Genomic DNA, 26,748 nt, shown 5'->3' with positions numbered 1-26,748 from the left:
TAACATTTTTCTTTCTGGCTTTTTTTTTTTTTTTTGCTAGGTGATTGCAGGGTCCAGAGCCCCCGAGCATCAGGTCATACAGGTACCTGGTTGCCAATAGGCTACTGAGGCGAATGGCTTTTTCTGGCTTTTGTGATAAGCATACAAAATACAATAGAATATTGGTTTTGAAAGTTTCCTACTTTTTGGATATATGTCTGACTCTAGTCTTTGTGATAAGTGTGCTGTGCACACATTCCTATATTTTGGACAAATTGGGTACGTGAGCTAAGTTGATTCGCAAAATAGATCTTTCATCACCAAGGACAAATTATAGGACCATTATCTCTTAAAATAGTCAAATTGAAAAATATTCTAACTCTATCAATTTGAAACAATTTATCTTTTTTTTTTTTTTTTTGAAAGTGTATTAAAATATATTTTTACTTTGAAAAAATAAGACAAGATTTTAAAAAAATTGTACGAAAAATGTAAAAACTAAAAGCTAAGCTATACCACTTCCTTTTCTTTTTTTTTTAATTATATATATATATATATAAACTTCCATCCTTAGGAGTCAAGACATATAACTACTGAAACTTCCAAAATTCTTTCACATCTAAACAACTACTTATTTTGAGCAAGTATTACACACTGGAATTTAATAAAAACAGTTCTTTTTAAGTATGTTCATAATAGGACATGAGATTAGTGTATATAAAGAGAGAGTGTAATTACCGCCGCACATTGTTAGTGCAATGGTCACTCTACAAATATAAGTGCTTATGAGATGTGGAAGGGCAAGGGCCGGGAGTTCAAGTCTCTAAGGGGGAGTTTCATACACATATACATTTAGATTAGACTAAAGTAGAATTTTTATCTTGTATAAAAAAAATGTACAAACTGTGAGACACAATAAAATCTCACAACATTCATAGTTTTATATTTGCTAAATTACTTCATTTTAAATAATTTTTGTAATTTTTTATTTTTATTAAACATATTATTTTACCTAGTATACACATTTTAAGAGAAAAAAAAATAATGATACAACAATAGTTGGGGAGTGAGGAGATTTAAACCGAAAATGTCTCCATTGAAAACACAAACAAGCAAGAGGTGCCAATTGAATTACAAGGTTCTTGGTATACATGTTTCCAAATTGATTGTTAAATTATTTTAATTTTAGGTAATTTTGTAATTTTTGGTTGTTATTAATGAGAAATTTGACCTATTATACACGTTTCCAAATTGATTATGAATTATTTTTATTTCTTCATTTGGCTTGATTTTTTTAATCTCAAGCTAGATTAAAAAAATCAAGCCAAATGAAGTTCGGCCAGAATGTGAACAAAGCTTTTTTTTTTTTTTTTTAACACTCATTTTCTTTTTTCTTTTCATCTTTTCAAAGTTTTCATTACTTATAACTCATTAATGACATGTTTCTTTTATATTTTTTTTCATTATTAATGTGTTTCCTTTTTCGTATATTTTACACACGATTTTTTTTTTTTGGGGGGAGAATTGCTTGACTTGGATCTGCATTTTTTCAAACAAGTAGAATATTTGTGTGGGGTTTGTGTTGATTTACTCTTATCTGTCTTAACACAAAGCAAGTGAACTAGGGGTAGGAAAAATAAAACCAACAAGCAAGTTGGGGCAGGTAGCAGTGTCATCTTGTGATGGACAAATCTTGGTTGGATACAATGTATTGTAATGAAAGGTTCATGCATAATTACTCAAAATATCATCAACTTAGGGATTGAGCATATGGTTGATCTCAAGGTTGTCAAAATCGGGATCCTACATAGAATCGTGGAAGGTAGGTAAGATCGTGGATCGTAGGATCGGATCGTGAATCGTAAGATCTTACCTATTTTCAAATTTTAAGCAAAAAACCTATTGATAGTGACTTTGTATGTTATATAATCACTTAAAATATGAATCCATCTATTAAAAAAAAAAATATTGCATCATAAAATGTAATTTGCACACACTACATCGTTCTTATGTCATTCTAATGAAACAAAATATATTTAACTTTTGACATAATGTATTTAAAAAGTTCAGTACATGTTTAATTAGCAACTAAGTGCCAAAATATTATCTAAACATATGGAAAATATTTTCCAAATTCTAAGTTCCAAATCCAAAATAAGTTAGGCTAATTAGCATATAAAAACTAGCTAATTATAAATTTATAATATGTAATCCAAAAAAGAATTCTCAATCTAAGGTAAACTAGCAAATTACAAATATGAAATCCAAAAAAGAATTCTCATTCTAAGGTTCTTCTAATCTAATCATTGTCATTGTCATATCCCATTTCATCATTTAAATATTTTAAGTTTTGTTTTTGAAAACGTTAAACTTAAGTACTATAAGTTTTTTTAAGATTTTATGTTAACATAGGGGTAAATTTGGGACTTCAATTCATTATTGGGCATTTGATAACCCATTGGGCTTATGGGTTTAGGTGGATTATCTTACCCAAATGAATCCCACTTTAAATATAAATAAATAAATAAAAACCATAAACCTATAAATGAGAGTTTTATACACATATACATTTAGATTAGACTAAAGTAGAATTTCTATCTTGTATAAAAAAAAAAAGTGTACAAACTGTGAGACACAATAAAATCTCACAACATTCATAGTTTTATATTTGCTAAATTACTTCATTTTAAATAATTTTTGTAATTTTTTATTTTTATTAAACATATTATTTTACCTAGTATACGCATTTTAAGAGAAAAAAAATAATGATACAGCAATAGTTGGGGAGTGAGGAGATTTAAACCGAAAATGTCTCCATTGAAAACACAAACAAGCAAGAGGTACCAATTGAATTACAAGGTTCTTGGTATACATGTTTCCAAATTGATTGTTAAATTATTTTAATTTAGGTAATTTTGTAATTTTTGGTTGTTATTAATGAGAAATTTGACCCATTATACACGTTTCCAAATTGATTATGAATTATTTTTATTTCTTCATTTGGCTTGATTTTTTTAATCTCAAGCTAGATTAAAAAAATCAAGCCAAATGAAGTTCGGCCAGAATGTGATCAAAGCTTTTTTTTTTTTTTTTAACACTCATTTTCTTTTTTCTTTTCATCTTTTCAAAGTTTTCATTACTTATAACTCATTAATGACATGTTTCTTTTATATTTTTTTTCATTATTAACGTGTTTCCTTTTTCGTATATTTTACACACGATTTTTTTTTTTTTTTTTGGGGAGAATTGCTTGACTTGGATCTGCATTTTTTCAAACAAGTAGAATATTTGTGTGGGGTTTGTGTTGATTTACTCTTATCTGTCTTAACACAAAGCAAGTGAACTAGGGGTAGGAAAAATAAAACCAATAAGCAAGTTGGGGCAGGTAGCAGTGTCATCTTATGACGGACAAATCTTGGTTGGATACAATGTATTGTAATGAAAGGTTCATGCATAATTACTCAAAATATAATCAACTTAGGGATTGAGCATATGGTTGATCTTAATGTTGTCAAAATCGAGATCCTACGTAGGATCGTGGAAGGTAGGTAAGATCGTGAATTATAGGATCGGATCGTGAATTGTAAGATCCTACTTATTTTCAACTTTTAAGCAAAAAACCTATTGATAGTGACTTTTTATGTTATATAATTACTTAAAATATGAATCCATCCATTAAAAAAAATATTACATTATAAAATGTAATTTGCACACACTACATCTTTCTTATGTTATTCTAATGAAACAAAATATATTTAACTTTTGACATAATGTATCTAAAAAGTTCAGTACATGTTTAATTAGCAACTAAGTGCCAAAATATTATCTACACATATGGAAAATATTTTCCAAATTCTAAGTTCTAAATCCAAAATAAGTTAGGCTAATTAGCATATAAAAACTAGCTAACTATAAATTTATAATATGTAATCCAAAAGAGAATTCTCAATCTAAGGTAAACTAGCTAATTACAAATATGAAATCCAAAAAAGAATTCTCATTCTAAGGTTCTTCTAATCTAATCATTGTCATTATCATATCCCATTTCATCATTTAAATATTTTAAGTTTTGTTTTTGAAAATGTTAAACTTAAGTACTATAGGTTTTTTTGAGATTTTATGTTGACATAGGGGTAAATTTGGGACTTCAATTCATTATTGGTTAATAAAAGAGTGGCCTTATTTTTTACGTAATATTTTAGTGAGAGTTAAAGAATTGCATTTTAGCGGATTGACCTTTAGTTTTATCTCTACTTAAACATAAGGTGTAGAGGCATCTTTGAACTAAAAAATAAGAAATCCAAACAGGGGAAGCCCTTTAAATAATAGTATAGATACTATATTTTTAACATTTTTACAATAAATTTTAGGTGACAATTTATTATTGCTTCTCATTTGGATCCATCATTGGCATTACTTTTTAAGTTAAAGCTATTGCACCATATAATTACCATATCTATGTAATATGTAAATACTAAACTCTTCTCTAGATGTAATGTTTTACTAGTACTTTTCTTCTTGGGATGTTTCAATTAAATGTTTACTTTCTAAACGTAGAAACATTTATCCTTCATATGTTTAGCAAAAAAAACATTTATCCTTCATATTTCTTAAAAAAAAAAAAAAAAAAAAAACTAGTAAACAAGATTTACACTAACTTTTAAATTTTTTATAAGTAAAGCTATAGACACAAAAATTATACAAAACATTTTTCATAATAATTAAGTTGGCATATTTCACCACTACAAAACTTTTTACCTAGAATGAGTAATGTTTAAATAAGTTTGTTATCAAGTTTTTTTTTTTAATTGTTTATTTATCATTAATATCCGTGCCATAATTATTATATTATTAAATGTAAAATATGAAATTTTCTTGTTAAACATTTTTTTTTTTTTGGGGGCTTGAATCATGCTTAAACATTTAGCATTGTCGATGTTGACGGACTAATTAGACGTTGGCCATTAATCTTTTTCAAAAAAAATAAACATAGAAAATGAGAAGTTGGCCAAGTAGTTGGGATTTGGAATTGCATAGTTGATTGGTTCAAAATTCATTTTCAAACATGGTGCAGTTAGCAAAGTTCAGTAGAAGGTAGAACATGTATATTAGACATCATATTTTAACTCAACTATGTTCACTTGAAACTTGTTGAGGAATACATTGCAATTACATGAAGGAGCATCCTATGCATGAGTATTTTACAGCAAGTTGCTACAGACAGCTTAGATGGCTACAATACATGAAAAATCAATTTTACCCAGAGCCTTTTCAGGAAAATTAGGGCTAGTATCTTTTTCTCCATCATCATTACTGTTCACAAAGCTGATATTATCACTAGAGGCCAAGATATGTGGTCATTCCTTAACATTTTTTTTTTTTTTTTTTTTTTTTTTTTTTTTTTTGCTGGATAATTGTTTGTTGCAGGGGCTAGAACCCCTGAGCTTACGGTACTAGGTGAACCGGGTACCACTTAGGCCACAGGGCCCAGTGGTATTCCTTAACATTTCTTATGCTTAAATTAGCAAAATTTCACATTACCATCTCGCACCATTACTCAATTCTTAGCCTTCACAATAAGGCCCATAGCAAGTGTGACGCAGGAGGCAGTGGGAAGACATATTAATTATATTTTATTTGATTTTATGTATCAAGGGCAATTTTGTAATTTCATAATATCTTGGAATGGGTTGTGCTAACCGTTCATTGGATCTTCTTTTGGGTTTTATTGAAAGTTTGGTTATTTAGTTGGGTTTAGTAGTAAAAACTTAAGGGTCCAAGTCCAAGTCTTATTAAGGTTTTAAGAAATACTAATTCAACTAAGATTAGATATTAGTCTTTTATTTAAAGAATTGTAGTACTTTCTATTGAGGTGGTTAATAAATGTTTTCAGAATTTAAGAGCTATGAAGTTTTCTTTTATGGTTTGTGTGATGCAAACTTCTTTGAGGAGTGATACCAAAGAACCTTAGGTGTGATGCTAAGGTGTGTCGCTCAAGAAGTCTAGACGTGAGTCCTAGAATTTATTTATTTTCTTTAATTTTTTATTCATGGTTACTGTTCACATCACACTTCACAGCAACACAAATCTTGATATTCACCTTTGTTTTCATTCCCAAACTCTATTAATCCTTGTCCCCTTTGGAAACCCTATTATCCCTATTATTTTCTAGCTTATTCCCCACTAAAACCTAACCCTAATTTTTCAAAACCCAAGCTGTACCAAATCTGCCCATGGTGTTCTAATTCAGGTTTTGTTGTCCATCTTGTCCTAAGTCAAGGTGTTTAAGTATTGATGTGAAAATTGTGATTTAAAAAGTGTTGTGAAAACACAAGTTTAAAGTATTAATAATGCAAAAAATGTATTTAGTACTATATTTCAAATAATATATTTTAAAATGTGAAAAAACATAATTGTGTATTTGGTATGTATATTTGTTTTTTTTTTTTTTTTTAAGTGTTGATTGCATAGTAAAATAATACAATTTTATTTAAGGAGAGAGAAAATGAAAGAAAAAAAAGAAGAAGAAGAAGAATAAAGAAGGACAAAGAGGTGGGCTCATAAGAGAAAAAGAAAGAAAAATGAGTTTGGTCTTGTTAATGAGCTCCATAATTTTCAACTTATTTACAAAATGACCATTAAGCAAAGCTACTTGAAAACTAAAAACCGGTTTGGATGAGTTTTTAAAATATATGTTTTAAACACCCTAATTTGAGAATCGTAACTCAAACACTCATAATAAAACATCGTTACCAAACACGTTTTTCCCCCCACAGTTTCAGTGTTTAAACACTAAAAAGTGAAAACTATTGTTTGAACATCGCTACCAAACAGCCCTAACTCTCTCCAACTCACTCCCGAGTAGGGTATTCCAAAATGTTTGTGCTTGTTCTAAGTTTTCTCCATGCAATTATATTGTAAACTGTTCAAACCATATATTTAGGACAAACTAGAAAAAAGTGGCAACGAAATGGACTAGGAAAAAGGGCTAATTGATTGACTTGACATTGCTCAAAGAATTACAGGAAACAGTCTGGAGGGCTCTAAACTAAACCATTTATGCACATCAGAAGCATTTATAACCCAGAGCAGGTTAAGAAAGGAAACAAAAGTGAAATTGTCACTCAGCCCCGGGAAGTAATTTTTGCCCACTTGAGCTGGTTGTACCAAAACGTCTGACTGCAGCAGGGATGATTCGGGATGGTGAGATGACCTCTGCAAAAGAGAAATTATACGTATCTGTCCCTAACCGACTCTGTAACCATCCTCTGCTTCCAGAAAACCCATCAACTACAGTCCAGCAGTTCTTAAAGCCAAGGTTTGTTAGTGCTCTAGCAACCAATTTTGCTGAGTCCGAGTACCTGAATATGTTGAAAATTGAACATTAATGTAATGATTTCATGCAACTTTTCCACAGAGGGGGACCGGGACGTCCATCTGACTAAAATTCAAATGCTGAATCTAGTAGTGCACAGATACATATAACTTTAAATGAGATGTACAATGAAGAAGAACTCACGAGTCCATGATCACAATGTTGGAGCCTTTGTTAATTTTCTTGAGATATGAAATCTTCAAAGCAGCTATTTCTGCTTCCACTTTCTTTGCATTTCTGACAAGGCCTTTTAACTTGCTTGGCAATTCTTCCAAACTGAAACATTAAAAACAATAATAGAGACTTAAAGGTGACCAACAGATGGAGATTCCTTAACCTTAGTGTACAGGAAAGTCCTGAGTGCATATCTTCCATGGTCACATTAAACCTAAGTAGCCTTAAATGTTCTTACTGAATACACCAGTTCAGATTAAAGACAATAATAGAGACTTAAAGGTGAACAACATGTGACGTGGGATTTTCAACTTTCTTAATGGGAGGTAAAGTGGAGACAAGGATCAAACTCATACCTCCTACTCTAATATCATGATAAATTATCAATTGTCCCAAAAGCTTAAATTGAAAGAAAATGATAAATTTAATCATTTAACATAATTCTAACAGTATAGTCCCTTTTGATATTGTTAATTATTCAATAAGCAAAGAATGGAAGTGAAAATAAATATACTGAAACTGTAGGATTACTTACGGAATAGCAATCATCCTGTTCTTAGCACTAGAGGGAAGGCGGGGAATACCAGCTTTGTCCTTGTCCTTGTCCGATCGAATGTCAATCATAAGGTGGTTTTTTGTAGATATTAGATCAAGAGTTTGAGCAGGAGTAAGCTCACCTACAAAGAAACAAAATCATCAAAATCTTAGATCCATTACATAGCACTGACTTGGTGTGACATAAATTCTGAAGGATTAGACCAGAAGAAACTCATAAAGCCCAATTCACCATGTTCCAAACTTCTAGGTGTAAATGAAGTGACTGCATATCAAACAATGAACTCACCCTTATAACCACGAAGGTTATATGAGATGGCAGACCAAATGGGAGGAAGAAGGAGGTACACAAGAAATAATGCTCCAGCAGTTCCTACAATCACAATAGGGTCTGATGACGAGATGGTGTCAATAGTTGAGGAAGCTATAGGCCTGGCTTCTTCAATCACCTTTGTGGTCTTCTGTGCTGCATCTGCGACTGTCTGCAAACAAAGAGATAATTTGTTTTATGACCATGCAAGCAAATAGATAAACATGATCACAGCTACATCCATATCAAAATATCTCCCAAAATGCCAGAGATTAATAAGTGTTACTTTAAATAAAATAATACAAGGCGTATGTAGGCCTTAAAATCACTTATTAACTCCATGGTGCTTTACATATGAATTGAATACATAAGTTAGTTTTCCAATATGAGACATCACCAAAGACAACTAGCATAAAATGGACACAAGTTAATTTATCAAAGTCATAAAATGTGCATTCCTTCAAGAAAAAAAAAAGAATGTTAAGGATAACATATTGAACAATTTTAATGCTTCGAGGAGCAAGTAGCCTCATTTCAGAACCCACGCTACTAAACTCATGGGCTAATCCAGTTTCCAAATCACTTAATGAAATTTGAACCTGTTCAAACTACATTAAGGAAGTATTCAATGAAAACAAGCAAAATTCCAAGGCAATTGATTGCTTTACAAGAATCAATTCTGATAAATGTTAAAATCGAGAGAACAAATGAGGCCAGGATTGTCACAGTACAACCTTTCATTATAACACATTGTATTCCCCATTAAACAAATTTATACAAAAATTATCATGCAACTAAATGCATTTTCATCCATCATTGTACAAGCCAGTCATTTAAAGAACCAAACCAATTTCCCACAACATTCATTGTAAAAAAAAGTCATTTCAAGAACAAGAGCAAACATTCTTAAGAATTCAACCAGCTTATTACAGTTATGATTCTTTTTATGCCAATGCCAAGCAGTATGTGCACTGCTATAAACACATGGTGTGCAAATCTCATAAGCTACAACAACAAAAGCACAATGCATAATTGACAAAAAAATGCATTTGAATAATAATAAAAGAGAAAAAGGAGACCTTAGCAGCACTGAGAACAGGCTGTGTGTCAAAGCCAGTGCTTTCAATTGCTTCTTGGGCCTTCTTTGAAGCCTCAGAAATCGCCGGGGAAGCAACCTTCAAAGCCTGTTCTCCTGTCTGTTTTACAATTGGCACTGCTGCTTCGATGCCTGGCTTCAAAACATTCCCCACACCTTCAAGAACACGCTTTGTAGTATCGAAGAAACTCGAACCCACTTCCTGAACCTGATCAATTGTTTTCTCCGCCTATTAATTCAGAAAACACAATCAATTTAAAGAAATGGGCACGAACTCAAATTTGAAGAGAACTACCTAAGCTTCAATCCACAGCATTTTTTGGAAACACTTTACATTTTTCTTAAATTAATAAATTGCTTTGGTTTCTGCTCTCATCTCATGAGTAAGAAAAGTACTCTTTAACACCATTTTTGATCAGTGGGTACTGATGAAAATAGAATAAAAACAACTTAGTAGTCCTCTAATAAGCATTTTGAAAGTACTTTGTCCATGCTTTCTCACATTCAAAACGGGTACTTCCAATAAACTCACCAAAGAATGCCATATAAAGATGCAAACTTGGTGTGAATTTACTTCACCAAGAACATGAAAGAAAGTTAGGTGAACTTACTTCAGTGATAGAAGAGACTATCTGATCCTTGGAGAGGCTGAGAGCCTTTGCTTCATGGGGAGCAGTAAATAGAGCCAACAGAGATACGGTGGTTGATGTTGGTAATGATGCAGAGGTGGGTCTGAATTGTGGTCTGGAAGAAGCTCTGGGTGTAGAAGATAGCGAGGAAGTTGTGGGATGGGAAAGCCTGGGAGTGGCTGAAGCTCGGATGGCCAACTCCATAGCCATTTGTGATTTGTGCCACCGCTAACTCACGGTCGGAGAGTGTACTTGAGTGTGTTTGCCTGAAGATTGTGTGATGAGAAATAAGTGGAGGAAAACTGGGTACTTAGGCAAATATTAACAAACCAGTAACTCTCTTCTTTGGTCTTTGTCTAGTCTTTGATGTCCAATGTGGCTGGCATATTCACTTGACTTGAGCCACTCACTTCAGCCCATGGGGCAGGGGTTGCTTTTGTCTCAACTAGAGGGTATTTTTTTTTATTATAAAGAAATTCCTGAATAATGACACCATTACCAAAACCAAACAAGAGTTAGAGACTAGATTCAAAGCCCAGTACCTACAAAAGAGAAGGGATCAAAGAGACTTGCCCAACAAAAGATTTTTGTAGAGCCCCATGGTCCCAACAGATATGGGGACCTTATTGGCAGCTCCTGGTAAACAACAAAAACTACAAAAATCAAAGTTTTGTGATGAGATGACTAATGCTGCATAAGTAACCATTGTCACAATATTTTTCACAATGATTGAGTTAGCAGCTTTTTATTTGTTTTCATTTTAATCAACTATTAATATCATTTTGTTATCTACCACTCACAATTTATCACTTTAATATTTGTGAACTATTTTATGAAAATTGTTATGACTCTAGACCGTATTTATCTAAGATTAAAGGCTAAGTTTTGCGTACCCCATTTTTTGTAGGTTGTATTCTAACTCAAGGGACATAAAGAATTAATATTTCCTTAAGATTTGTGAGTAAGTTAGAAGAAAAGGGAAAAAGAAGAAGATATAATTAGGACCTCACCAACCACCTTTTTACTCGTTTGGTTCGCCTATAATTACTGGATGTCTACACCCAGTTACAAACCAAATAAGAAGACTAAATGGTCATGTGTTATGAAGAGAGGAACAGGAATGGGGAGGACATTGTTTGGGGTTTTTTTGGTTGTGGTGTTTCAATTTCAAATCGAATGCATTGAGACAACATTATGGGGAGGGCTTAAGAGAAGATAGAACGTGAACCAAATATTCTTTTTTCTTTTTCTTTTTCTTTTTTGGGAGAGAGAAAGGTAAATAATTTTATTGATGAACTAAATCCAATTGAAAAACATTATCCAAATCACTGGATAGCTCTTCTCTACCCAAACAATAGTCACAACAAATAAAACTGCTCGTCTTATGAGGGCATGAGCAAACTTGTTACCCCCTCTTTACATGTTGAAAACTAGAGCTATGTAAAGTGGAGCATAGTCTATCAAATGACCAAACAAAGTGAAATTTTCCCCCTAGTTATTTATGGCCTGAATAACCCGAAGGCTATCCCCTTCAAACACAGCCTGGAAGAGGCTTAACTCTATGAGCAAAAGTGATTGCACGACTACAGGCCAAGGCCAAAGCCTCAGCAAGTTCCACCGAATGAGGCACTTGAATGTTTTGACTTAGAGCAGCAATAAGATTACTAGTAAAATCACGAACGGCAACTCCTATACCAGCCATTCCGATATTTTCAAAGAAAGTAGCATAAAATTTAGCTTTGTACAAACCTTCTCATGGGGGATTCCATGGAACCGGGTCTGATCTCACGACCACTTGAGGAGGCTTCTTATGAATGTCAAAATATTCCAGCAGCAATGACAGTATCTCATTCTCACTTTTCAGAAATTTACTTTAATTGTCAAATTAAATCATCACTTTGTCAAAATGAGTCAATCAATCCTTCGGCCTAATTCTATCAGCCAATGAATTCGTTTTAATATTTCTCCATTATTATTTTTTTGAATGATACTCGTCTAACAATAACATCTATTAAAATTTAAATGGCACATCTCATCAAACACAAACCTTATTGGCAGGTCTTAAGGTTGTCGATTTTATAATGAGAATTTTTAAAGATTTTCTAATATTAATTGATTATTGTTCTCTATAAATAATAATAATAATAATGTAAGTCAAAATATCAGTATATCTCATAAGCAAATTTATTAGATAATTTGGGAGCATACTCCCTCCCTCTCACATGAGGGTAGGCTCCATGGTGGGTGAGATTTATTTCTATATGAAAGGAAAAGAGTATACTTCCGGAGTACCCAACAATAACCCTATAACATAAAGTACTACCATATTGATAAGAATAAAACAATAAGTATCCATAAAAATTATTACTATCGTGCTAGTGGTAATTGATCTCATGACTAAAGGTTTACTGTAAAACACTAAAATGACCACATGGAGCATATGTGATTGTTAGATAATTTGATGATTATTTTTTGTTTTTCTCTAATTATTTTGTTTTGTTTTTCTTTTTTAATCCGAATTTATTAACAAACAAGAACAATAACATCCTTCCTCAATTGTTCAAAAACCCAAGAGAAACAGAATGCTTATTACAGGATCCAAAATACCTATATATATCGGCAAATTTATTAATGATATGGGAAATACAATTAGCATCTCTCCTAACCGAGCTGAATAAATACCAATAAAATAACTGCTCTAACACATTACTCGGTGTTTGCTTTAATTTTCTTCAAAATTTAATAAATTAGTTATTTTGAAAATAAAGTAAACCAACTTTTTACTTTTTGTCGAACATATAAAAGCTATAATTTTTTGTTTTAATTTATTTTTATTTTTATAAGCACTATACAAAATATAAACCTCTCAACTTTAATTATTCAATGCATAAATTATAAATATAATCTATAAAGTTTTTTAATTTTTAATTTTTAATTTTTANTTGTGGAAGGAGATGAAGGAAAAGGATGTAAACCCAATACTGTTGTTTACAGTGCTCTTATAGATGGTCTATGCCGAGAAGGAAAGCTAGTTGAAGCAAAGGAAGCTCTGTCTGAGATGGTGAATGGGGGTTGTGTGCCCAATGCTTTCACTTATAGTTCCTTAATGAAGGGTTTTTTTCAGATGGGTGATAGTAATAGTGCTATTCATGTGTGGAATGAGATGTCAAACAATAATTGTACCCATAATGAGGTTTGCTACAGCATACTAATTCATGGCTTGTGTAAGGATGGGAAGCTTCGTGAGGCATTGATGGTGTGGAACCAGATGCTGGGCAAGGGATTTAAACCTGATGTTGTGGCTTACAGTTCAGTAATTCGTGGCCTTTGCAATGCTGGCTTGATAGAGCAGGGTCTGAAACTTTTCAATGAAATGCTTTTTCTGGAGGCTAAATCTCAACCAGATGTGATCACTTATAATTTAATTCTCAGTGCTTTGTGCAAGCAGAGTAGCATTTCCCGTGCCATTGATCTTTTAAATAGTATGCTAGATCGGGGTTGTGATCCTGACTTAGTTACATGTGATATTTTCTTGAGAACTTTAAGAGAGAAGGTACACCCACCTCAAGATGGAAGGGAATTCTTAGATGGGCTTGTGGTTCGGCTATTTAAGCGGCAGAGAGTTGTAGGTGCTTCTAGAATTGTAGAGGTGATGTTGCAAAAGTATTTGCCTCCTAAAGCATCTACTTGGGCAAAAGTTGTTCAAGAGCTTTGCAAACCTAAGAAAATTCAAGTTGGCATTGACAAGTGTTGGAGCAACCTATACTGCTGATTTCTTAAGTAAGGTTTTTTTTTTTTTTTGTTATTATCTGTCTTACCCTTCAAATATTAGTTAGACTGTTGACTATATCCACTTCTTGACCCTTAATCAGGTCCTCAAACCATATCAGACTTGAGACTGAAACTATATCTGATAATAAAGTACTATGCTTGTGACAAACCTGACGATTATTGCTCTCAAGTAATCTGAAACCGGGAATCCTAATCAGGTACAAAGTGCTTCTTGGGCTTAACATAATATGGTCTCTGATTTATTTTGTTATTGTCTTCATATTCTTTTTCATTTTCTTTCTTGTGGTAGAATTATAGTCACTAATTTTGTGGAGTATATCGTTATTAGATTTTTCTGCATTAGATATTGTGTGATTCACTCTCATTATTCACACAGTTTATTTTGATCAGTAAGTCACCAGTATTCAATTATAGAATTAATCGATCAACTTTGATATTCAATTAGTTAATCATTGTCACATGAGCATAATTCTAGCTGGACTTCCGACTACTAATTTCAGACACTTGGAGCATCCTAATATGGAAACAAGTGGGAAGGAGATCTTATTAAGGACGGGAGACTGAAAGGTAAAGAAGTACGGTGATCTCAAGGCCCCGCACCATCAACTTTCATGGATTTCAGCTTCTCTTGCTGATGGGCCATATCACAAGTTGCATAGTGATCAAAGAATGCATACTATATTAGCATTACAAGGCTGCAGATTCCAAATCTGATAAATGCCTCAGAACTTAAAGATCCGATGAGAAAAATATTTGTTGCAATTGACAAGGATGGAAACCAGGGAACAGGTGGAATCCCACAAAGCTTTGGCATCCTCTGTTGAGGAAAAAACATTGAAATTCCTGCAGTCCCCAAGAACCTAAGGTGAACGGTAACAGTGTATCCAAGCCAACCATTGTTCTTTAGTCCCCCATAAACTGAAGTTGCCATTGAGGAGGCAATAAACATCAACAAGAAGATAGCTAGCTTCGGGAGGTTAATTTGCGGGGTGATTTCTCTCACATAGTATCTTCTCACAAGAAGTGCAACAGCCATCATTATAAGGATAAAGAGTGTTCTTACTGGTGCCAAGACATCCATGCCTGAAGAAAAAAATAGAGGCACTTGAGATAGTAAACAAGACAAGAGTGTAGTACTTATGGGGTTCCTGTCTTTGGTTGGACAAACAAACGATGGTTGAATCAAATGAAAATTATGGAATACTAGCCTCATCTTCATCTCGTGCAATATGAGTATTGTGCCTGTCCTGGTGTCCCTACCAGAAGAACAGTTGTCATCCCCTTTTGGGCAGCAAGAGCTACCAGATACTTTGCCCATTTCATGCCACACTCTGAAATGCTACAGAGTATGCGTCTGTCTGTATATTTCTGCATCATAACTTTTGAAAGTGCCTTTAAGCAATATATTACCATAGTGGTGGACATTGATCCAAGCAATCCTAATGGTCTGTCTCGGGTTTTTGGTTTCATTAGCCGTGGTGGCAGTATTTTCAAATCTACCATAAGCAAAGAAGACAATTACAGCAGCCAGAAATATTCCTTTAGCTCCGTAAGACAAAAAAGGGTGTCAAATTTGACATTTTGGCTAGAGCAAATGCTGCAATTATCACAAATGAAATTCCTAGAGTATTAACTGCCGATGCTATCCAATTGAAGTATGGAGTTTTCTTGTGCTGATCATTGCAATTGTTGAAGATATTGCAAGGACAGCAATAGCTATTAGGTCCAGGAGATTAAATCCATTGCAGTGGTCTTTGTGAATGCTTAATGAGTCAGTGTGGTGGTTCGGTAGAGTCATAAAGTAAGACACCCATGCTCTGGCAGCTGCTGCAGTTTCGACATTGCTCTCAAGATGTTTCCCGGTGTTATGAAAGCTGCAGAGTCACCTAAATGAATCCTTAAGTAAGCAAATGACCCTCCTGCTACTGGGATTTCTGCTACAAATTCTGCGTAGCAGAAGACAGAGCATTGCTGAAACACCGGAACCAACATAGGAAGAATCACTGACTGGTCCAGCATATTCATACGCTTCTTGGCCTGTGAGTACAAAGATGCCTACACCACTGACTGTGCCAAATCTGAAACAGGTGTGATTGCACCAGGTCAGGCATTGTTTCATATCATTCTCGGTTTGTTCATGAAGTTCTCTGATCTCTTCAGCATCATTTGATCTGCTTATGAGATGATCCTTGATCAAAGACATGTTTGTATATGATAGCACAGACTGATAGGTGCCCAATTTTGAAAGGATTCCTCTCGGAAGACATCATGCGTGCCCCATTTCCAATAATGTCTTGGTTGGACATCATCACCCAATTCTCCGATGGAATCCATGTTAATGTATTCCCTTTATTCTTTACTAACACTACACACTGACAAAAAGATAGGAAGATTGGTTCAGATAAGCTTCAATGTCTTACTGATATTTTTTCTTCAATAATTGATAATGAAGCTAAAGGTTATGTCTCCATGCACAATGGTTGACTTGAAATTGACAATCATGACAAAATAGGATCTTGTTTTCTTTATTGTGGTGGGTTAATGAAGTATATTTGCAAAATGAAACGGCAGAGAAGATGCACATCTTGCAGAAAAAGCTGTAATTGGACTCATAGAAAGGCCACTGATTTGGTTTAATACTCAAAAAAACAAGTTTGAGATTCCGATGGTTGTGTTCTAAACTAGTAACGTCCTTGTCATTTGAAAGATGCAAAATTCAATTGGTTCTGTTCAAATGAGAAATATTTTATATTCCAGATACACTTGCTATAAAACCAAGTAGTAAGGAACAGAGGGACATCATTTTAAAGACACTAGCACAAGCCCCTAATAATATTTGTATTTTGAACGAATCCAAGTTAATAAACTAGAATAACCAATTGACCAAAAGATCAACCATAGTTGTTAAAATCGTGATCCAGATCGTAAAATTGCATGATTTTATGATCCCACCTCACCAAAAAATTTAAATCGTAGCCAGATCGCAAAAATGGAAAGATAGTATATAAGATTGTATAGGATCGCATAGGATCGTATGGGATTCTACCGATCCTACCATTTGGCTTGAATTTTTTTTTTTTTTTTTTTTTTTTTTTTTTTTTAAGTGGGATTCATTTGGATAAAATAATCCATCTAAACCCATAAGTCCAATGGGTTATCAAATGTTTTCAAATTGATTTATTCACTTATAAATTACATTTTCAAAATAAAAATTATATATATATATATATAATAAAATAAACACATTTTTTTTCTACAAAATAGGACCACTAGCAAAAAAAGAAAAGAAAAGAAAGAATCATAGCACGCATGAAGCGTGTGTGATAAGGCTAGTTTCTATAACAAATATATAATAAGATCGTTTTTTTTTAAATGGAAAATAAATATACATAGCTCAAAAAATAAATAAATTTATACTATTATTTAAGGAGCTTCCTCAATTTGGATTCCTCATTTTTTTTAGTTCAAAAATGCATCTACACCCTATGTTTAAGTAAAGATAAAACTAAAGGACAACCCAGTAAAAATACAATTCTAACTCTTACTAAAACATTGCCTAAAAATAGGACTATTCTCCTATTAATTTTTAAATTAATTTATTTACTTATAAATTACATTTTCAAAATAAAAATTATATATATAAAAAATAAAATAGACACATTTTTTTTTTATAAAATAAGACCACTAACAAAAAAAAGACTCATCGTACACGTAAAATTATGTGTAATAAGGCTAGTTTCTATAACAAATATACACTAAGATCGTTTTTTTTTTTTTAAATGGAAAATAAATATACATAGCTCAAAAAAATAAATAAATATACACCTACTTTGTTATAACTGTCCTATGTAACAGACTCTAGTTAGTTGTACTATAGTTCCACGACTTTTCTCTGGTACCTTAAAGTCTTCTAACATGGTACAGCGCAGCTTTCTCCAAAAAAAAAAGGAAGTACAAAATGACAAAACACCAACGTAAAATAAATATATTTTATAAACAAAACTCCGACAATCATTATCATCATCTACTACAAGCTCATCGCTCTGCAATTTCGACTCTGTGTTTGTGTGTGCGAGAGAGGGAGAGAGAGAGAAAAATTGAATGAATAATGGGTTACAAAGCTCTAGACCGAATCACGAGGTCGGACATAGAAGAAGAGGTTGGAATTGCTGCAGCGGCGGGTGTCGCTGAGAGAATCCACGAGAGGCTAACGGAGATCGTGAGGAATTACGGAGCCGACACGCCGGACACGTGGCGGAGTATCTGCGAGCGTGTCCTCAGCCCTGACCTTCCTTTCTCTCTTCACCAGATGATGTTTTACGGTTGCTACAATGGTTACGGCACTGACCCGCCTGCTTGGATACCCGACCCGTAATCTCTCTTTTCTCTCTCTCTCTCTCTCTCACTCCTCTTGTCATATCATACCGAAGTTTGGATATAATTCTTTCAGTTCAGTTGTTCTTGACTTTATCATAATTATTGATATGCTGAGATGTTCATATTGTATGTACTCATGATTTTCAAGCAAATTAGTAGATTAAATTGTGTTTTTTGGCTTAGAGAATAAAGCAATCTTAGGTGCAATTCTTCATAACATTATTTTGGCTTTTTTTTCCAAACAAAACAAAGTTTTCAAGGGGCAATTTTTTTTTTCCATATATTTTTTTCCTCGCCACATTGTTCTCGAGAGGCAATTTTTTTCCCCCCTGAGTGCTCTTTTATAATTAAAATATATATATATATTTATATATTTATGTCCTTTGTATCAAGCTAAAACCTTAGCCTCCGCTAATCTTTTTCTCTTCTATTTTAACTTTTTTCACAATTTCAACTTTCAAACACTTTATTTTTGCTATAGAACTTTAACTATCTGTTTGGATTGAGGGGAGGGAGCGGAGTAGAATTAGCCAAAAATTAGTCTATTTTCAGCCAACTCTACCCTCCTCCCCTCCCTTCCCACTCAATCCAAATGGGCCATAAAAAAATAGAGAAATAAATGTTGAATTTTGCATAAATTTTTAAGAGCATTCAACACCATGAGAATACAACTTTGCAAGTATATTGCCATATTTATCACACTTTTATATTGATTTATTTTCTCAATTTATATTGCATTATTAGTCTATAATTGTTTATTAATTTTTTTATTAACACTGATTAGTAATATTTAAATTAATATTACTTTCAATCTTGCCTTCTGAATTAAAATCCTGGCTCCGCCACTGGCCGCGAGGTACCCAGGTGATGGACTCATTGGTCTGAAATGTGATGTAAACCTGTAAACTTGGAGGTTCAAGTTCAATCCACCTTATTATCAATCCATGAAGAGAGTGGAATAGTCTGGCTAAAGATTGAGACACAATTTCCTTATATATATACACATATATATAAACTTTTCGTGCATTGGCAAACAATTAAGTTGTGTAATTTGTGTATCTATATCATAATGAAGAGACAAAAGATTATACCTATATCTATATCTATATTATTATTTCTCGAAAAATTCCTTATTAAATAATTGAAACCAAAAGAATTTTTTCTAAACTACATGTTAAAATAGTCAAAGAAAACATATAGATAAAAATCCTTAAATTTGGGAAACTGACTGGAAAAAAAAACAAGTAGGGGTAGTGAAAATTTTAGCCATCAACTACAAAGTAGACAAATATTAAAAGTTTGTGCAATGTGTTTATGTATGAATCTGAAACCATGGGTTTATGAATTTTTGAATCTATGTATATAAGTGTATAATATTCCAATTAGTTTGTTGACAATCCATAGCCGATTTTAAACTTTAGATACTAAGGCTTTGTTGTTGTTTTATGTATAATATAACTGTGGTACTGTATATATATATATATATATATGAAATTTACAGTTGTTTTTTATATTCCTAGTGAAAAAGAAATTTTATGGACATAGATTTCCTTACGTGTGACTGCTGGTTGTTGCATCACCAGCAAAACTGCAATCTTAACAAATGTTGGCCAGCTATTGGAGAGGCGGGGAAAAGAGTTTTTGGGTTCAAAATATAAAGATCCCATATCAAGCTTCTCTGACTTGCAGGAATTTTCAGTCTCAAACCCTGAGGTAGTACTAGTAACATAGCAAGGTTGCCTTTATATATTTATTTATAATTTTGCATGAATTTGGATGGTGAGCAATTTCATATATCTAGATTCCTCTCCTTTATTTGTTAGGTTTATTGGAAAACTGTTTTGGATGAAATGAGCATATCTTTTTCTGTACCTCCCCAATGTATCTTACGGGATAGTCCATTTGGGGAAAGCCATTCGTCATACCCAGGTGGTCAGTGGCTTCCTGGAGCTTTTTTGAATCCAGCGGAGAATTGCTTGAGTTTAAATAGCAAGAGAAGTTTGGAGGATATAGCAGTAATATGGCGTGATGAAGGGGATGATATTTTGCCTGTAAATAGAATGACCGTCCGGGAATTTCGTGCAGAGGTTTGGTATGCTACTTTTAATCCTAATCAAATTTTCTGGTTGAAGTCATTGTGATATATTACTATAATTAGGTTGTCCGATGCTAATTAAATTCTTTGAAAAATGTTTTTGATGCTGTGTTAACTGGTACATCTTGTAATCATGGAAAATAGACATACGCTGATATCTACATGCTGCAAATAACTTGTTAGTATATTTATATGGCTTTAAGTATGTATTGTTTTTGGCGTGCCCACTATTCTGCAGTGCAAAATATATACATCCAAATTTGTTCAGAACAACTTATTACAGGTAGCATGGCATCATTGAATGTCATTGTAATAGCCTCTTCTTGCAGATTGATGGTGTGCAATGTATATGAACATGCAGCCTGCTTTTGTGTTATGCATACTAAGGTCTTCTCTCTATTTTTGTACACCATATTTTTTGTATCTTTTTTCATCTTGTGCTTACTCGGATGTTAAGCCATCATGATTACCTGATTAAACGTTAATATGTATTTTGCAATGATATTTCACTAGTGTTTTTTGATTTGTACTTATCTCTCTAAATTTTGCAGTGCAGATCATGTATGACTTATATGTTACTGATGCATTCATTCAAGTCCTCTTATGTAGTGCACATTTATAGCTTGTGTTTTAATCTGCATTAGGGAATATCAAAAATTGAGTTCCAGAAGCACTGCTTGATTCTCACATCTGTTTTGGTGTTGAAAAGTCATGTGTAGGTCAATGTCGTTCAGTGACAGGTCATATTTAATTAATGCCATGTTGCTTTTTGTGGGAGCATTGATGTTATTTAACATCAGTAAACACAAAAGCTTGATCTTCTAATGGCACGATAGCTTTAAGCATTCTATAATTAGGTGGTTCTAAAAGCTCCATTTTCATCTCATAATTATGAAGTTTGTCAAGTTATGCTCCTCAAGTTAATAAGTAAATGACTAACTGTATATGTTTAACTGAAGCAGTAAGAAGGCTTAGATGGTAAACTTCTATGGTTGAATTCTTCTATTTCTAGAGTAATTTGCTGGCTTTATACTGTGGAAGAGTAGCATATTTTTCTGTTTTAAGGTTTTCAGAGATGTATTCTTCAATTTGTTTACCTGCAAACTTTAAATCTTTAAACATTTGAAACTCAAGGATTCTGTTGGCACTATAATATGTAGGTTAGTTGCACATGCAATCAAAACACTGGGTTTGGACAAAGGATCTGCAATTGCAATTGATATGCCAATGAATGTCAATTCTGTGGTTATCTACCTAGCTATTGTTTTGGCTGGCTATGTAGTTGTGTCGATAGCTGATAGTTTTGCTCCACGTGAAATATCAACAAGACTGAAAATATCAGAAGCAAAAGCCATATTTACTCAGGTTATTGCTCTTTTCTCTTTTCAAACATTTCATCTTGAATTTTTGTTTTTATGGATTTGTCTTTGTTGAACAATGTCTAAGCCAAAAATGTTTGCAAGTATTTTTTGGAGCTTTTTTTTTTAATAATATATTTTCTGGAACATTGTGCTCTTTTTCCATTTTCAAATGCATATTTTACTTGAATAAGTTCTCTGCAACTCAAGGCACTATATCCATGAGTTTTGCTTTAAGATATGTCAGAGTTCTGTAAGATGATATGTTTATAAGCTGTTGAACTTATCACTTTCGGATCAAGGATGTGCATCTTGATGAGCCGCTTGTTTTTAGTGCATGTGTGTGTCAAAGATTTTATGCAATCCTTGCTTCATCATCTTAATTCTTCATAATTTTTTTCTTTCCATTTTGTCAGGATTTGATTATTCGTGGTGACAAAAGTATACCCTTGTATAGGTGAAGCTTTGATTGTCCTACTATATGATCTAACTATCTACTTTTGCTATTTGCTAGGACAATCAACCTCACAGTGTTTTTTCAATCCTGCAGTAGAATTGTGGAGGCTCAGTCACCAATGGCAGTTGTTATTCCCGCCAGAGGTTCTAGCTTTAGCATGAAATTGCGGGATGGAGACATTTCTTGGCATGATTTTCTAGGAAGAGTTAAAAATTTCAAGTATGCACTTCATAGTAATATTTGATTTATGTTGTCTTTTTAGTTTTTAGCGAGCATCTATGCGCCCCCCACCCCTCCTCCTCCTGCACTGGGGGTGCTTCTTTCTTATTTTCAAATTTAAGAATAAAGTACATATAGCTTGTATTCAAGCATGAAGTTCTTCTGTCTTGAATTGTTATACTACTCCATGCTTTACAGCTTGGAAAGGGCAAACTTGATATACACACACACACGCCCGCACACACATCACTTAAGTAACTAAGGCTATATACTTAACATTTGAACCGAAAGACACTGGACGTTATGCAAATAGGTTTTCATGCATATTTATATATGTCTGTCTGTATGTATTTGTATTTCTCTTTCTGCTTTGGTTAACTTCCCCATAAATTGTTTCATCAACCAGTTAAATTTTTTTTATGTTAGTGTGTTGAATGCACTTGACATCATATTTATCCGCTCATTAGGTTAAAAAAAAAAATCATCTAATGTATATTTTCAAAAATACTTGAGTAATATTCTTACAACAATCATGTTTCATATCAAATGGGCAGAGAGTGTGAATTTGCTGCTGTAGAACAACCAGTAGAAGCATTTACAAACATCCTTTTCTCATCTGGAACTACAGGTAACTTAAAAAGATAAAGCTTTCTTTATATTTTTATTTCATTTTTAACATTGCAAAATGGAATTTTCTAGAAGGACCAAATATTTAAGTGTTTGTCAATTCAAAGGTTTTGAATTTAATTTGGGTGCCAGTCTTCATCCTGCATAAAATAAAAATTGGTGCCACAACTTGAAAGTCATATGAACTTTTTAATAGTCAAAATTTCTTGATGGCTCATAACTGGGAGGCATTTCATCATACTGGATGTCACAGTCTCTTCCTAGTGACTGCCCAGCATGATTTTTTAATATTGGAGTGTCAAAAATATATTGGTTTCAGGTGGTCTTGATCAATTACTTTTTAGCTTGTGCATACATCAGAACAGAATGGACACTTAAAAGTGTATAAGATTTGATAGAGAAAGTATGAATAGGAAGTTTGATAAAAGTAACCTTTAATATGAATGTCTTCTGAACTTGAAGGGATTTCTGCCAGTTGCTTTTAATCTGATGGATATTGTTGTTTTGCTGGTGTAAGTCTGTTAGTTTCTCTCTCAAGTGGGTTTTAACAAATTTGTTGCTGGTTCATTCAAAGCCTTTTGCCTTAATGAGGTCTTATTAGAATTTAAGACTAGCTGAGAGTCCTCTTTGTTCAAAGGGTGCAAATAAGTTATTTAAAAATAATTATTAAAAAAAAAAAAAAAAAAAGGGAAAGAGAACAAAGGTTGAAGAATACAAATGCAAGAGTGGTATAGAAATGAGAAAAATAAATAGATTAATCATGTTCTTGGAAGATTTGATGTTAAAATATGTATTTAAGGAGTTTGCTAATTATCAAATCAACCAGCTTTTAGTGGTACTTTACAAGTGTTTAAGCAAATAAAAGTTTAGCAGAAAGGACCTTGATGGTCTGGAATAAAGGTTGTGCAGTTCTTCTTTTTCATATCTTATCAAGAGGCTTAAGAACTAGAGGAAAAATTCTAGCTGATTTGGCTAATAACTGAGGAATCTGACAGAAAAGGTTAACTATGAGAGTCTCACATCTCTGTAGGCAGGAGCATTTTATAGTTTGAACATGCGCGTACAGATTCCATCATTATGGAATGCGTGGACCTGTAAGTATTTTTTAAGGGAAAAATAGAGCACAATTGGGGAAAATAATTGATTCGGTTCCAATACTAAATTAACTCTGCCTTCAAAACGGGCAACAGCTCATATAATGTCAAAAGAAATGCTTAACTGCACTTATTTTCTGTTTTAGGGGAGCCAAAGGCAATTCCTTGGACCAGTGCAACACCTTTGAAAGCTGCTGCAGATGCATGGTGCCACTTGGATATCCAAAAAGGTGATGTCGTTGCTTGGCCCACCAATCTTGGGTGGATGATGGGTCCTTGGCTAGTATATGCGTCATTGTTAAATGGGGCTTCCATGGCATTGTATAATGGATCTCCCCTTAGCTCTGGCTTTGCCAAGTTTGTTCAGGTGAAATTTTGAATTATGTTTAGCTAATAGGCTTGTTCTAAGTTCTTTTTCCTTGTCTGTGGATTTTCATACTTTTATAACTTCTTAGTTTTACATGGAGTTACCCAAAGCGTTATATTTGTCAAGTGCCATAATATGTCAATCACCTCATTATAGATATGTGCAACTAATATGATGAGAAGGCCTCCAATTCTAACTTTGAGATTTAAGTACATTAAGGTATAAGGTGACAGATTTTCATTTTTTAAAATTTGTATATTTTTTCCCTCTTGTTTTTGGGGGGGAGGGTGGTGCTTTGGCTTTTTAAGAATATCTTTTTGGGGGAAGGGTAGTGCTTTAGCTAAATTCACCCAAAATTTAGCTACAAAATTTGTTGTAGCCTTAGGCTACAACATTACTCAATATCTTTTTATTTTAGTTAAATTGACAAATCCACCATTGGATTACATTTTCTTTTTTATATTTTCCATGCTTGCAAAATATCTAGAAAATTAAAAATTGATTGCTATGTTATTAATAAATTGTTTAAATTGCAAGTTTTTGTAGTTTAAAATTATACATAAAATATAAGTTTATAGATTATATAGTAAATAATATCTAATTAACACAAAACTTGATACGTGTATTAAGAGCGTAAAAAACATTTAATTTAACGGTTAGATTTTCAAAATATATAGTAATATTTATTTTATTAAGTAAGGTTGTAGTCTTAGCCTACAACTAATTTTATAGCTAAACTTTTTCCAATAAGAAATCACTAAATTAAAGATTAATAAATATTAATAGAACAACTCTTCATTCCATGCATTGATTTTTGATGAGCATGGAAAAGTCATGAATCGGTGCAGTTTTAGCAACATATGAATGCTGCAGCATGCTGTTAAGGGGGTGTCGAGAGGCAACTTTTACCTCTCCTGTGGTCTTGACCATGTATATTGTATTCCTTAAATTTTCCCTACTTTTGTATGTTTAAACCGCTTCTTTTTAACATCCTTCCCCCCTCCCCCCTCCACCCCCCACCACCAGATGGTTATATTTGAGAAAAAAAAAACCTTAAATTTGACTACCTAGAAGCAACCTATTGTTTGTGTGTGATACTAGCACCAAAAATAGTAATTTAGGTGTCAACAGAACTCGGAGAAATAAAGGAAAGAAAATCACTCTACTCACTCCCTTGCTAATATGCATAAACAACAATTCCAACCTGTGAAAGGTATCACACATGACACTACCAGTATATCAACAAAAAATTTTATTGATGCTTTATAGAAAATTTAGAAAAATCTTGAGAACAAAATTGCGAAGAAAACAGTAAGATTTAGAAGTTTCTCTAACAGAAAGGCATGATGCAGTTCTCCTGAATATTTCTGAATTCATCAACGAGTATTGTTTTCCCAAGTGTCCAAATATTTGTCAAATTAAATTTAACAATAGTGTTGCATCAGTAAGCAAATCATATTCCATTAGACACTAGGTGTACCTTGATACCTCCAAGATTCATTGTATCATCTGCACGACCATGTGCATGATAGTATCCTCTAGATGTACGCTCAAACACATCCCCATGCCTCCGTAATACCTGCATAAGAAAATCCAACTGCTTCAAGAAGCCTAGACACTAAACTATTATGAAGAAGGAGAAGAATTCGCTTACCCTTCCTTTCCAAAGGGGCATTCCTTAAAGTAGACATCATGATGGTCAGCATTCAGCAGTTTATTAGAAGCCCCAAACATGAGGGACCAAGTGCCAATTCACCAATCCCTGGTACATTTTCTGGCTAAAATAGACAAAGATGACAGGATTATTTTAATTACATTGTATTAAAGTATGATAAAAAAGAAGGATGAACTACAAATTCATCAAGATGATTAAACCTTTCTCCCCCTTAAAAATAAGGTTATTTGGTTCTTACAATGGGATAACCATCACTGCCAAGAATAAATAAACTGCAACCCATAGCCGGTGTGCTAAAAGCAGCCAATGATTGAGCCTGCAAAAATGAACCAGTAATAAATCCACCACCAATCTCTGTGCCACCACAATATTCAATGATAGGCTTGTAGCACGCTCTCCCATCAGCCATAGGTATTCATCAACATTAGATGCCTCACCAGTGGAGCCAAAGCAACTGCCACATTTCAAAATTACAAATATAGCTTAAAACATCCAAATTTGGAATAAAAATCCATAGTTGTGCAACCTAACTTCATCTAAATATAATACACAAGTAGAAATGCACAACA

The 26,748-nt window shown here is 33.2% G+C and overlaps 3 protein-coding genes, 1 long non-coding RNA gene and 1 pseudogene across 5 annotated transcripts in view; 2 read left to right on the top strand and 3 right to left on the bottom strand.

Moving 5' to 3' along the window:
* Positions 1 to 6,952: 6,952 nt before the first annotated feature.
* Positions 6,953 to 10,746, bottom strand: LOC112038066 (calcium sensing receptor, chloroplastic). 2 transcript variants are annotated; one of them, XM_024070877.2, is made up of 6 exons: positions 10,101 to 10,746; positions 9,473 to 9,697; positions 8,373 to 8,565; positions 8,064 to 8,205; positions 7,499 to 7,630; positions 6,953 to 7,340 (listed from the first exon to the last, which is right to left on the bottom strand). In XM_024070877.2, exons 1-6 carry the CDS (start codon positions 10,326 to 10,328, stop codon positions 7,100 to 7,102), a joined length of 1,161 nt encoding a protein of 386 aa, XP_023926645.1. In that variant the 5' UTR covers positions 10,329 to 10,746; the 3' UTR covers positions 6,953 to 7,099. The 2 variants fall into 2 exon arrangements, with proteins under 2 accessions (XP_023926645.1, XP_023926644.1); XM_024070876.2 differs by having other exon boundaries at positions 9,473 to 9,718; positions 10,101 to 10,741.
* A 2,314-nt stretch (positions 10,747 to 13,060) lies between these two features.
* LOC112038041 (pentatricopeptide repeat-containing protein At4g20090) lies at positions 13,061 to 16,380 on the top strand (the record flags this gene model as incomplete). The annotated part of the gene is made up of 3 exons (XM_065761547.1): positions 13,061 to 13,898; positions 13,991 to 14,107; positions 14,411 to 16,380. A coding segment is annotated over one exon (830 nt), but the record flags the coding sequence as incomplete, so codon positions are not given.
* LOC112038042 (cationic amino acid transporter 5-like) lies at positions 14,497 to 16,244 on the bottom strand (annotated as a pseudogene).
* A 1,503-nt stretch (positions 16,381 to 17,883) lies between the features above and the next one.
* The window catches only part of LOC112038082 (hexanoyl-CoA synthase), a gene marked incomplete in the record, with an annotated part of 10,694 nt that continues 1,829 nt past the window's right edge, over positions 17,884 to 26,748 (top strand). Inside the window, 8 exon segments of the mRNA XM_024070904.2 lie at positions 17,884 to 18,281; positions 19,871 to 20,000; positions 20,111 to 20,379; positions 21,543 to 21,747; positions 22,157 to 22,197; positions 22,291 to 22,416; positions 22,971 to 23,044; positions 24,284 to 24,504. Coding sequence (XP_023926672.2) covers positions 18,019 to 18,281; positions 19,871 to 20,000; positions 20,111 to 20,379; positions 21,543 to 21,747; positions 22,157 to 22,197; positions 22,291 to 22,416; positions 22,971 to 23,044; positions 24,284 to 24,504 — 1,329 coding nt within the window.
* On the bottom strand, positions 25,953 to 26,650 carry LOC136062471 (uncharacterized). Its single transcript, XR_010624203.1, has 3 exons — positions 26,418 to 26,650; positions 26,159 to 26,282; positions 25,953 to 26,083 (listed from the first exon to the last, which is right to left on the bottom strand). It is a non-coding gene; the product is annotated as an uncharacterized LOC136062471 (long non-coding RNA).

The sequence above is a fragment of the Quercus suber genome, unplaced genomic scaffold (genome assembly GCF_002906115.3).
Source record: "Quercus suber isolate HL8 unplaced genomic scaffold, Cork oak 2.0 scaffold_418, whole genome shotgun sequence".
In the NCBI taxonomy this organism is placed as follows: Eukaryota; Viridiplantae; Streptophyta; class Magnoliopsida; order Fagales; family Fagaceae; genus Quercus; species Quercus suber.
The sequence above is the reverse complement of the archived record's forward strand: the minus strand, read 5'-3'. Positions and strand labels throughout refer to the sequence as shown.

What these genes read in the sequence shown, in the direction of transcription:
- LOC112038066 (XM_024070876.2), bottom strand. Translation starts at nt 10,328, where the DNA reads ATGGCTATGGAGTTGGCCATCCGAGCTTCAGCCACTCCCAGGCTTTCC. An exon ending in CTGTTCTCAGTGCTGCTAAG is followed by an intron (nt 8,566 to 9,472) that starts GTCTCCTTTTTC and finishes CTTTGTTTGCAG; the next exon opens with ACAGTCGCAGATGCAGCACA. An exon ending in TAACCTTCGTGGTTATAAGG is followed by an intron (nt 8,206 to 8,372) that starts GTGAGTTCATTG and finishes GTTTCTTTGTAG; the next exon opens with GTGAGCTTACTCCTGCTCAA.